Source organism: Siphateles boraxobius, unplaced genomic scaffold, assembly GCF_051911475.1.
Source record: "Siphateles boraxobius isolate OS27281-9 unplaced genomic scaffold, OSU_SipBor_1 1, whole genome shotgun sequence".
Taxonomy (NCBI): Eukaryota; Metazoa; Chordata; class Actinopteri; order Cypriniformes; family Leuciscidae; genus Siphateles; species Siphateles boraxobius.
The window spans coordinates 12,550,195-12,563,591 of NW_027508699.1; the positions used below are offsets into that span (position 1 = coordinate 12,550,195).

Sequence of the window (13,397 nt, forward strand, 5' to 3'; positions counted from 1 at the left end):
AAAGGTGGCACTGCACAGAAGGCATCTACACAGACTGTTTAATGCTGCTCAGAGGTGGCATAATTGCATACACAACCGTTTCATCTGTATATTGTTTAGGCGGGTCAGAGCAGGCATAATTTAGTCTGTTTTTTATGCTGTATTGCATCTTTTCTTTACACGGAATTTTGAGCAGGCACAGAGCAACGTTAACTCAGCTGTGTAAAGAAAGATGCCTTAATATTAGTTAATAACTGCTTTTAGATCTGTCTTATCAGAGATCTGCATTTGAAGTCCATAAGGTGTGGATGCGTGAGTCTCCCAGATTAGCCTTTGGGACCTGTCCTGTCCCTGGCTTCACACCAGTTCATTACACATGTAAGTGCATTACCATAATCCTAAAGCTTGCTGTGAACCCACTGAAGCCAGTCAGACCTAAACACAGATGAATGAAGACAAGCTAAGGAAGTAATGGTGTTTTACGAAGCTGCCCTGTCTTCTTCAGAGCTTGTTTTAGGTCTCCTGTTTGTTTACAACTAAAATCATGTCAAGTGCGGGCATATCTTTCTGGATGATACTGTTGCTGTATGCAGGTAATAACAATTGTATCTTGTGGGATAGTTCTGGATTACATTAGAAACCTGCTTGTTCGTACTTTTAGAAGAAGGTTATTGTGATAGGCCTGTTAATAACATTGTGGAATAAGTTGGAATGCGTAATGATTTTCTTGCATCAATCCTCACATTTTAACACATGTATGTCTTGGAGATGTATGCTTGCTTCCATCAAAACTCAAAACTGCTTTCTGGATGATTTTCAAACCATGCTGAAGAACATGATTTTTTTATTTTTACATTTTGCAGTTCATGCAGCATTAAAACTGTAAAAAAAAAATCATAAATTGAGAAAACCTTTTTGATTATACTTATTGTTGTATCAACTTAACAATTAAAGTTGGTCTGTTCTTTTATCAAACATAATATAATAATTTCGATAAACTAAAAAAAAATGTTTTTGTACTGGTGAATCCAAGTTCAATAATAATTTTCAGTTAAGCAGAGCATTAAAATGTTATAATAGTGATGTAGAACATTTTTATTTTGTATACTAATTTAAATATTTATGTCATAATAATTCCCAATGCTTTGAGCAAAAAAACACATGCTATTTAATAATTTAAGTTGGTCATACTATAAGTTTACAATTCATTTTGAACCTTTTTCTAAATTCAATAGTTCAATCAGCCTAAAAATAGTGTTTGTCTGACAAAGTGAGAGTTGTTTTTTACAGTGATGCTGTCATTAGCAAAAGATCATACCATATTACGAAAATCTGAAATTCTTGTTGATTTTTTTATAAAAAATTCTCAGATTGTCATGTCCAGAAACATAATGTGTAATGGGAAAACATGTTTTAAAGGGGTAATTCGCCTAAAAACTAAAATTCAGTTATCACTTACTCATCCTCATATCGGTCCAAACATGCATGACTCATGAAGATGATAGTGATAGATGATGATAGATGATGATAGATGATGTTTTTCATCCATATAATGATGATATATAAATTAATCCATATAATGAATAAATTTTTCCAATCTTCTGATGTGTTTCACAAAAATAAAGTCATACAGGTTTGGAACGACATGAAGGATAAGTAAATGATGACATAATTTCAATGTGAAATCTCCAAGTTACATATGCAGTCAACCAGTATTGATTATGTTCATGCAAAGTCTTGAAACTTGTTTCTTCTCTGCCTCAGGAGTCTCCAGTGGGTGTGATACGAACCCGTGCATGAATGGTGGTGTGTGCGTGAATCAGGATGGACGATACAAATGTCAGTGTTCCCAAGAGAGCTATAATGGACACCTCTATGGGGGGCCGAACTGCACGGTAGTCCTGCTAGGCTGTGAGCGTCATTGGTGCCAGAACGGTGCCACTTGCCATCCATACCTGGACAAAGGACGACATCGATACAGCTGCATCTGCCCTGAGGGCTTCACTGGAACAAAGTGCCAGACGTCCACCACCTTCTCTTTTGAAGAAAGTGGGTTTATCCAGGTCCAGACCATCCTCACTAATGCTTTTGAGCCCTTGAATGTCACTCTGAGTTTTCGCACATTGCAGGAAGTGGCCACTCTGCTCCAGTGCCAAGTTGAAGATCAGCTTTTTACGCTGGAGTTAGTGGATGGAAAACTACGGCATACATTGCAGAGAGCCAAGGACACGGAAAGCGTTCTTCTAGAGCTCAAAGCGATGGTTTCCGATGGCGGCTGGCACACGGCGAAGGCCTCGCTGCACAACAGTATGTTTGGGCTGAGTCTTAGAGACCCATCTTGTCCTGGAGACTTGTGTGACATGGAAGTGCAGATCGATCAAGCAGAGCCCGAATTGGGTTCAGGTCTATCAGAGTTGACTGTGATACAGAATCTCTACATTGGTGGAGGAGGAGAGCAAGGGGGTGGTTCAAGTTTTCTGGGATGTATGCGGGATGTGTGGTTGGATTCACGCATAGTGGTGCCTGGATTGGGACCGAGGGCTCCCATTAAGCAATATAATGTGAAACAGGACTGCGGTGACTGGGACCAATGCAAGGAAAACCCATGCCAGAACAGAGGCAGATGTGTCAAGACAGGATGGAAGAGTTTTAGCTGTGAATGCCATCGGCCTTATGAGGGCAAGAACTGTTTAGAAGGTATGATCTTTTTTTTTATCCTACTCCAGTTTACTTGTAAACAAGCTTCATGTAGAATAGACACAATTGTGGAATTAGATACTTTAAGAGGACCTATTGTGCTTTTCCCCCCCGCATTTTAAACTTACTTTAGTGTGTAATGTTGCTGTTTGGTAATGAAAAAGGTCTGCAAAGTTACAAAACACAAAGTCACTCCAAAGGGAGTTATTCTCTGTATCCGTGCGCACTGTTTCTGAAATCCCTGAAACGCCTTCATTGTTGTCTTGAGTTTTTTGCGAGAAAGTACACCTCACAATATTCCTCATTTAAATAATTCCCGCCCAACCACAGTTAGTGTAATGGGCGTGACATTTCCCAAACACGTTCTAAGCAATTGACAAGACACTGGTCGAGCCGACCAATCAGTGCACATTGTGCTTTTCAGAAGGAGGGGCTTTTCATAGAGACAGAAACTAAACAGGGTGTTACTGATTAATTCATGTTGAAACCTGAAAGTGTTCGTTTGAGAATGTATCATTTAAAACAACGCAAACTTCTATCTTAAATGTTGTGCAAAGTGAATAGTGTGCTTGTGCTATCTTGCTTTAAAGTAATTGTGATTTATTTTGAGATATACAATGACATTTATACATTTTTAAGTGTGGCTTAAGTGTCGTTCCAAACCTGTATGAGTTTCTTTCTTCTGTTGAACACGTAATTAAACAGTTGATGGACCCCACTGACTTACGTAGTTTTTTTTTTTAGTTTTTTTACATTCTTCAAAATATCTTCTTTTTGTGTTCAACAGAAGAAAGAAACTGATACAGGTTCGGAACGACATGAGATGGAGTAAATGATGACCGAATTTCCATTTTTGGGTGAACTATCCCTTTAAAATGTGCAAATACTGTAGTTTGAGCTACAAATTAATTTTTAATACTATTCAAAGTAGCCTATTTCAGCTTAAACCAAGATACAATTTTAAATCATTTAAAAAGAACATTCAATCTTTCCTGATCACTATTTATCTCTACAACAACGTCACTGCTTAGCAAATATTCTAAATTTAGCGCCCCTCAGAGGGTCAAATTTAGTCCCAAGACATAGAATGAGATTAGAGCGCTAAATGAAACAGCCATCTACAAACACCCAGACGTAAACATGCCAAAGCAGAAGGACTGCCAAGGGAAGGTTAAAATCCGCCACACCTGAACTGTGGATTATAGAAACGTGATATAAACAGGCGTGTTTAATCCATGCTAACTTTTAATAAGACCTATCCTCCCATCAATGATTTATTTAAAACTTTGTCAGTGAGGAAAACAAATATTTCTGTGTGAAGAACAGGTAGGCGACAGAACATATTTATTGGACTCTATTTTTTGGAAACATTCCATTTAGTCATAATTGTCTTATTATTATTATTATTATTATTATTATTATTATTATTATTATTATTATTATTATTATTATTATTATTATTATTGCAACCACCATAACAATAAGACAAATATATGTATAACAATTTATTTATTGTTAATTATTATACATATATTTGTATTATTATTGTTGTGGTTGTTGTAATAATTTTTTGTCGTAGTACATTTTTACAGTAAACAATTATTTCCATTTAGTTGCATTTGACTGTTACATTTTATTTAGATTGTTATTGTTATTATTTTTAGCAGAATTAATAATAATAATAATAATAGTAACATTATATTTGAAATAATATTAACATTTATATAATAAAAAATACAAATCTTTTGAATAATATGAATAATTATTACTACATTTAGAAATATTTAATTTTGTTAAATTTGACTGTTTGTCTTCTTCTTATTATTATTATTAAAAAATAATAATAATAAATGTATTTATAATAATAATTTTTTCCATTTTGTTACATTTGACTGTCACATTTTATTTAGATTATTATAGTTGTTGTTGTTGTTGTTATCAACACTATATTTGAAATAATATTACAAATTATAACTTATATTTAATATAAGTTATACTTATATTTATACTTAATATTTGGAAACATTCCATTTTTGTTATATTACGTTTGATATTGTTATTATTATTTTAAAACAACAATAATAATATATTTTAAATAGTGTTAATAATTATAACTCTTTAGGAATATTTAATTTTGTTATATTTGATTTGATATCATAATAATAATAATGATAAAAGTGCTAATAATAATAATAATTATATATTTAGTATAATGTTAATAATTATAACTTTATATTTAGAAATGTTCCATTTTGTTTGTTACATATTATTATAGTATGCACTCATTTGATCTCTTTGATTTTGTAGAGTATGTAGCTGCAAGGTTTGGCAATGAAGATTTGGAGAGCCACGCTGTGTTCAGGGTGGATGAAGACGACCCAGGCGACAGCACTACCGTGTCCATGTTCGTCCGCACGCGCCGCTCACAGGGGCTGCTCCTCGTCCTCTCCAACAGCACCAGTCAGTACCTCCGAGTCTGGCTGGACGATGGAAAGGTCAAAGTTCAAATCAACAACTTTGAAAGCCTGCTAGGAAGGGAAGCGGTCAACGATGGCCACTTTCATCTCATAACTGTGCTTGTGGAACCCGAATCCCTGTCCCTGTTTATGTCTGCTAAGAGCCAGGGTCGCGTCCCTATCCGTCGTGTGCTGGTCCAGGCTGGGGACGCAGTACATGTGGGAGGCTTACCGGATCGCCGTGCGTCACTAGCCTTTGGGGGATACTTTAAGGGATGTATCCAAGACCTCCGTATGAATAGCAGACGCCTGCAGTTCTACCCAGTCAGTGTCCCGGTGAGCTTCTACAGGCTCCAGAGTTTGATGAAAGTCTCACGCGGCTGTACTGGCGACGACTCCTGCAGTGTAAGAGACGTTTACAGATCTATTACGGTACTGCTATAAAGTGTGGTCCAATTTGCAATTTATTCTGGACAAGAAAATATCCAACTGACAGGAAAGGTTGATCTGGTCGACATGAAAAGTGACCAGTAATAGTATAATTTGCTCATATTTGCCATTAGGCCGGGTGATACCGAGATAACGTACGGCCATGAGGAAAAAAACATATTCAGACAGTTTCATAGCAAACAATTATCCGAATTATCCCTCGTTTCGCATTATCAGCATATTGGAATAATTTGTATCTATTATGAATGATTTAATGAATATTCCAAATATGATGAATATTTACGTCATTTACAGTTCCGTCATTTCACTGTTCTGGAATACTAATGCTTGACTTGAACCATATCAAGAATTTGTGCACATTTAAACCCTTTTAGAAGTATGCAAAACTTTAATAAATATTCAAGTAATATGAATGATCACTCCATTCACAATATTTAAAATTCTGTAATAATGATACTTGACTTCAACCAAACCTTTTTAGAAACATGCTAAACATCCTAAATATGTTAAATAGTTTAGATATTTTGTCAACTTTATTCATATTATGAATCATTTTATGAATATTCTTGTATTATGAATTGTTACATCATTCACAATGTTCACAATTCTGGAACAACGTTATAATTTTATAAACTTGCTTTAATATGTTTAATATGCTTGACTATTTTGTAAACTTCAAATATTATGAATCCTATAAAAATGTTAATGTGGTATTATGAATGATCACATCATTCTGAATTTTTGTAATTCTTGATTAATTATGCTTTGCTTGATCCAAACCTCTTTAGAAATTGGCTTAACCTTCGAAAAATGTTTGACTATTTTGTAAACTTAAAATATTATGTATAAATAAATATTCATATGTTATGAATTATTATTACATAATGCACAGTGTTCGTAATTCAGGAAGATGCTTTAGATCATTTTGCTGTTCTAGACAGACCCCAAGGGCCTATGGACAGCAGTTTGAGAAACACTCCTAAAAAAAGCAAACAAATATTGAGTGAAATTGAAGGACAGCAGAGTCCTCTTCAAGATTTAACGTGTGAATGAATCTTGATTGTTTAAAAGGACTGTATGTTCTGTAATGAATGATTGTAAGTATCTCTTCTAGATCAATCCCTGCTTGAATGGAGGTGTGTGCTACTCCATGTGGGATGATTTCACATGCAGTTGTCCACCTAATACGGCAGGGCAACGCTGTGAGGAAGTCAAGTGGTGTGAGCTGTCTCCATGTCCCACCGCTGCCATGTGTCAAGCACACACTCAGGGTTTTGAATGTAAGTATGAATATGTAAATGTTCCAAGAGCAGTTGTCCTTGTCTGAACTGTTTTTCTTTTACCGAGTAAAAGCGGTATGGAAAAAAAAGCATTATTGGGTCATTCCTACTATTCGGTGCCATTTCAGCTTGGTAAATTTCTATAAAAAAAGTAAAAATTTACATGATTTAATAATTTTATCTGAAGAATGGCTTGTTACACTTCAAGAAAAATATATTGGTCCAGCTCAGGATATCACTATTTAATAATTTTGACCAAATTCTTCACAGACACAAAGGCCAAATGTCCACCCTGTTACAGGACATTCTCATCTAAATTAATAAAGGTTTTGAATTCACACATTTATTGTAATATTTACATTTTCTAAGAGCTCAAATGTCCCTCAATTTACCCCACAAATGTATTTCAACAAAGTGTTCATTAACTTTTGTTGTATTTTAAGCCACAGTGGTAATTTCAACACATTTCTTTTAGAATAAAAAGACATTCAATGGAATTTTGCCCCATTTTTTAATTATTTCATTTTGCCATTTCATTCCCTAAAATTAACCACAAAGATATGTATAACATTTGTTGAACTTATTTTATTAACTTAAAAAAAGACAGAGGTAACAGGGTGGACAGAGGGGTAACAGGGTGGACATCACACCATTGAGCCAACATGACATCATGACACAAAAAATTTCTACATGCATACCATTTAAGCTACTCTTTCTTGAAGGTATATAACAAATACATGTATAATACATTAATTATAAGTACCAATTCAAGCTGTAAACACTCATTTATTTAGCATTTACACCCACTCTGTTACAATAAGTCCACCCTGTTACTGTGCAAAACAGTAACAGGGTGGACAGTAACAGGAGGGACATTTTATGCCAAAGTTAGCCATTGCTACAAATGTGATGAAAAACAAGCTATAGTACGCAGTGATTACTGAGGAAGACTTTTAACCTGTTTATTAACCATATTTTCAAAATTACAAACAATTATCAGTTTCCACTATAAATAGGCATAACAGGGTGGACATGTTATGCTTTACCACTTCAGTGAATCATTGTAAAACATTGAAAAAAGAGTGAATTAAGGAGTGATACTTACTCTGCTTCTTGAAGATAATTTGCCACCAAAAAGTATTCAAATTCTTGAGAGACATGTGATTAGAGGAGCAGTCAATGGGTGTGTTCAGAGGGATTTTCCATCAGAGTAACAGGGGGGACATTCAATTCAGGGACACAACATATTTTATAAGACTTTAACCATTAAACATGTATAACTAACAAAAAATATATTTTGGTGAGGAATATTATAAATAAGAATATACAACAATATTGAAAAATTTGGAATTTATTTGATTTTTATTTCTTATATTTGTGGCTGAAGTTGTGCAAGCTTACTTGGGCACATGGCAGTTAAGCCTACTTGCACTAAAATCAGAGTAATTCTTTTTTTTTATTAATTAATCCTGTGTACATTATGGTGTTCTATGGTAAAGGAGGATTAACTATTTAAGAAGATCATTTAGAAACAAGTATTAGCCCATTTTTACTCAAAATATCCCACATTATGTCATGAGGACTCAAATGGCACCGAATGCTAAGAATGACCCTAATACATCTATGGAACATATCTTCAAGTTCAGTTATATAATTGATAATTGTCATGTGTAGCTATTAGGGGTGTAACGATACCATAATGTCGATGCGATAAATATCACAATACTGAACTCACAATATATTACTGCGATACTCAAAGACATGATAAAAGGTTAACCAAAAATTAACTGTTGATTAAAATGCCCAACTTGGTGTTACATTGTGGGTGTAAATGAATAGGCTTGGACTTGGTGCTGGTAACCAAATGCACAGGACGTGACACCAGAATAAAAATGTTCATGATTATGTTCACAAATTTATTTTAGACGAATATGCTTCCACTCTGTCACTGGCTAGATATATTTAAAATAATGTAGGACACTTTTTACTGGTAACATCAGACATTTGGTATTATCAGGACCCACAAATATTCCTCCATTGCATTATTATACATTATATTAAACATTATATATAGTACTTTAATGTATTACTGACACCAAAACTCTGTAAACTTTAATTTTTATTACAGTAATTTTGGTGAACTATACACAATACACATTGTCACTATCCACGATACACATTGTTGCATTTTTGTTGTCCGATATATTGTGACACGATATATTGTTACACCCCTCGTAGATATACTAGAGGATTTCTGAAAGCCTTGAAAGATTATTCTTTGTTGGATTTGCCAAGCCATATGTCTCTGCCCTGAGGCATTGCATGAAGCGTGTTAATGACATTCACACATGATCTCACAGAAATTAAATATGGTATTATTATTATATATTTATATAATTATTATTATTAATAGTATTAATAATAATACTGCTAATAATAATAATTACATATGTTAATGAAATCTTTACTTGAAAAAAATAAACATTAACTGAAATAAAATATAAATTTTATATATATATATATATATATATATATATATATATATATATATATATTTGCACTGTACATATTCACTGTATATAAACAATGATAGTATCTTAATGATACTAAAGTAACACTGGTACTGTGTCTAAATTGCTATTCGTACTTAGACAAATCATTGCCAAAAAAAAGCTGTTTAATCCATTTTAAAGTAAACTTCAATGTACGAAGTGTGAAACACTGTAAACAGCTTTTAAAAGCAAATAAGATATATAGTTGCTTATGGAAACAGAATTATGGATGTATATGTAAATTCTGGTTTAATATATTTATATATTTGCAATGAAAGAGTTTTGGAGAAATAGATTATCTTCAGTAAAGAGTTGATTGATGTTTCTTTACTGCTCGCTTCGCAGGTGTGGTCAATGTCAGTCTCCGAAGTGACAGCCACATAATCACCTATCGTGGCAATGGAAAAATAAAGCGATATCTCAGCAGCATTTCAATACATTTCCGTACCAGGCAGCAGAACGCGACTCTACTACATGCTGAGCGGGATGCTCAATTTATTACCATTTCTATCCAAGATGGACATGTAGTTTTAGAGCTGCTGGGAGAAGAACAATCCCCCTATGTGTATATACACAGTCTGGACCTGGTTAGTGATGGACAGTGGCACAGGGCAGACTTCAGCATGGACAACCCAGCCTTACAATCATCCAGGTGGAGACTGGTTCTGGATGAGCACTGGGAGAAACCTTCCATCTCAATTACAGCCTCAGAAGATCTGGATTTCCTGAGAGAAGATGTGGACATCATCTTGGGGGGGTTGGGACCCAATTCGGAGGGCAACTTCGCAGGCTGCTTTGGTGTGGTGGAGATTGGTGGCCTTGCATTGCCATATTACAGCGACATGGAGATGAACCTTCCCAGGCCCCAGGAAGAGCACTTTCTGAGAACTTCTGCGACTCCCTACTTTGGCTGCTGGGGATCTAATGTCTGTGAGCCTGACCCGTGCCAAAATGGTGGGGTTTGTGAAGATCTGTTTGACCTTTTCAAGTGCCATTGCCCATCTGATTGGGATGGCCAACTCTGTGAACTGACTCTAGACACTTGTGCCTCAAACCCTTGTGTTCACGGAGCCTGCAGAGGGGTGTCAGCAGGATACGAGTGCTTGTGTGATGTGGGTTACACAGGCCGACTCTGTGAAATGGTGGTGGACGTATGCGCCCACCACAAGTGCAGCAATGGTGGAACATGCCTAAGAGGACTGAAGCGCTACGCATGTCTCTGTCCAAGAAACACGACAGGACCTTTCTGCAGGTAAAGATGTTTCCCATGATCACCCCTCCAATGCATCTCTCGACCCACGAGTTCTTCTGCTATATCTTCAAATGTTGACATTCTTGGATATTTGCGTTTTTAAATTCCATTTCTATTTCAGGGAGAGAGTTCCAGAACTTCCATGGTATATCGACAGGTTTCCGTGAGTTTGACTTCTTACAATATGCATTAAAGGTGCTGTAAGCCAAAGCCTTTACGTGTTAGATATGGTCCTTCACAAGGGGGTGATCATATTTGAGGTCACTTGGCATTCACATATTTGAAAACCCCAGCCAACCAATATTAGCCACCCCGAAAAAGCAAAGTAATTGACGGCGGAGGGCTTTTCTGATTGGCTAGAAAAATACAGGCCGCTAGCCTGACTCTATTCACACTTACAGGGGATATGCTCTATTTAACACATCTATTTCAGTGATGCATCTGCTAGTTTTATGTGTAAATTAAAATAAACAATTAGATTAGGCTATATTTTAAGGTTGGTTGCTCAGAATTGTTACTTTTTGATTTATTATGCTTTAGAAATTAGAATAAAGGCCTGTTCACCAAAAAAAGATAACTATAACAATAATGACATAGGACCTATTTTAACGATCTAAGCGCATGGTCTAAAGCGCAAGTGCACTTAGGGCGTGTCCGAATCCACTTTTGGTAGTTTAACGACTGGAAAAATGGTCGGTGCGGGGTGCATGGTCTAAAAGGGTTGTCCCTATTCACTTAATGAATAATGGGTGTGTTTTGGGCGTAACGTGAAATAAACCAATCAGAGTCTCATCTCCCATTCTCTTTAAAAACCAGTTGCGCTCACGCCATGGCGGATTCGCTATTTACATTTGGAATTTGCAAGCGGAAAAACTGAACCATAAATCTGTCTCCCGAGAGGAAACGGATCTGCTCGTGCGCGAGGATAAAGCAGACCATCTACGGGACAAGCCGGATTCCACCATATCTTTATGTACCCAATAATAATCTTTTACATTGTAATCCTTTTATTTTTAATATTTGGCATGTTTGTGTGCTGCTGTGCGTCCCTGTGTGTGTAACAAGGAGAGTGTACGCGCGTTGTGGAGCCGTCTATTACTAATGATGAGCCCTTTAAATAACAAAAGAATAAATACTACTATTGACTTTAGACCAGGTTTTTCTTTGGTCAATGGTGAAGTCTATTTCAGTTGCTAAAAATAGCAACGTGCCACCAATGCGCCTGAACACACCTTGTTTTCAGACCAGCACAACCCATGGGCGCACAAATGTGCACAAATGCATTTGCTATTTAAACAACATGCAGGATGTGAAAATGATAACTGCGTTGGGCTGAAACTAGCAAAAAACACTTGCGTCGCTCCTGGCGCCACATTGCACCGCGTGAATGACAACTGCAGCGTGCGCTTAATAAACAAAGATATTGTGCGTTGGTGTGGATGCTAATAAATACAGTTATCTTTATAGTTATCATTCTTGGTGTGAACGGGCCGGCAGTATTAATAGAACAGAACTGTAGTAAGTCAAAAATGAAGTCTAACAAGTTTCAACCTTTTATCATATTTTTCTCTAGATACCCTAAACTTCCTGTGTCTTTCTGTGGGAATGAGAGATGGAACTATAGTTGCTTCAATGGTGGGAATTGCTCCTTTGTAGAGGATACTTGTGAATGTCTACCTGGATTCGCTGGACAATGGTAAAAATATGAAACCACAGAGGTTCAATTTACATGATTGCACATGAATAGGTGAAAACCTATTGATGGGAAGTGTGCTAATTTTTCTCTACTGTTATTTTCTTTCTACTGTTTGTAATGTGCCCTAAGATGGCTCTTCACTGTGTCAATCTCTCCATCTGAGATCACTGATTTTCTTTGACAGGTGCGAGCTGGAGCTGGATGAATGTGCATCTGACCCCTGCCTTAACGGAGGCTTCTGCCGTAACCTGATCAACAGGTTCCAGTGTGTGTGCGAGATGAGCTTTGCAGGTGACCACTGTCAGATTGACGTCAGTGACTTCTACGTCTATGTGTTCCTGCTCCTGTGGCAGAATATCTTCCAGCTGTTGTCATACCTCATTTTGCGGTTAGATGATGACCCAGAGGTTGAATGGAACGCAGCCAATGATGACTAGGACAAAAAACAGTACCTTCTCAGACACTCTGAGGACTCTTGAGGAAGATGTGGGGTGATGTTGAATGGACACAAATACGCGAAGGCCTCTAAAGGGTTCCTAGTATACTTTTTTATTTACAACTTTCTTTAGTGTGTAATGTTGCTGTTTGGTAATGAAAAAGGTCTGCAAAATTACAAAACACAAACTCACTCCAAAGGGAGTTATTCTCTGTATCAGTGTGCACTGTTTCTGAAATCCCTTAAACGCCTTCATTGTAGTCTTGAGTTTTCTTACGGGAAAGTACACCTCACAATATTCCTCATTTAAATAATTTCTGGCCAAGGTACAGTATAAGCAAAAAAATTAAACAAATTGGGGGTGGCCTGTTGCCTTAGTTGTGTGTTTAAACTTGTAGTTATGGTAAGGTGTGTGACATTTGCGAAACACACTAAGCAGTTGACCAACCACAACACACGGTTCCAGCCCACCAATCAGAGCAACTTGCGCTTTTCAGAAGGACTGGCTTCATTGAGACAGGAACTAAACATGGGTGCGTTTCCCGTACAACTACGTAACTGCTTCACTACCATAGTACGATTCATCGTTGGAGAAATCA

General features: G+C 36.4%; 1 protein-coding gene across 2 annotated transcripts; it reads left to right on the top strand.

Annotated features, from left to right (window-relative positions):
• Window positions 1-379: 379 nt before the first annotated feature.
• On the top strand, window positions 380-13,153 carry LOC143720799 (protein crumbs homolog 1-like). Of its 2 annotated transcripts, XM_077210771.1 has the most exons (9): window positions 380-572; window positions 1,744-2,676; window positions 4,984-5,537; window positions 6,697-6,862; window positions 9,760-10,666; window positions 10,788-10,829; window positions 12,240-12,362; window positions 12,547-12,653; window positions 12,756-13,153. In XM_077210771.1, the coding sequence occupies exons 1-9, from the start codon at window positions 524-526 to the stop codon at window positions 12,797-12,799; spliced, it is 2,925 nt and encodes a 974-aa protein (XP_077066886.1). In that variant the 5' UTR covers window positions 380-523; the 3' UTR covers window positions 12,800-13,153. The 2 variants fall into 2 exon arrangements, with proteins under 2 accessions (XP_077066886.1, XP_077066798.1); XM_077210683.1 differs by having other exon boundaries at window positions 381-572; window positions 12,547-13,153.
• Window positions 13,154-13,397: the final 244 nt, after the last annotated feature.

What these genes read in the sequence shown, in the direction of transcription:
- LOC143720799 (XM_077210683.1), top strand. Translation starts at nt 524, where the DNA reads ATGTCAAGTGCGGGCATATCTTTCTGGATGATACTGTTGCTGTATGCA. An exon ending in GGGCAAGAACTGTTTAGAAG is followed by an intron (nt 2,677 to 4,983) that starts GTATGATCTTTT and finishes TTGATTTTGTAG; the next exon opens with AGTATGTAGCTGCAAGGTTT. An exon ending in ACACACTCAGGGTTTTGAAT is followed by an intron (nt 6,863 to 9,759) that starts GTAAGTATGAAT and finishes CTCGCTTCGCAG; the next exon opens with GTGTGGTCAATGTCAGTCTC.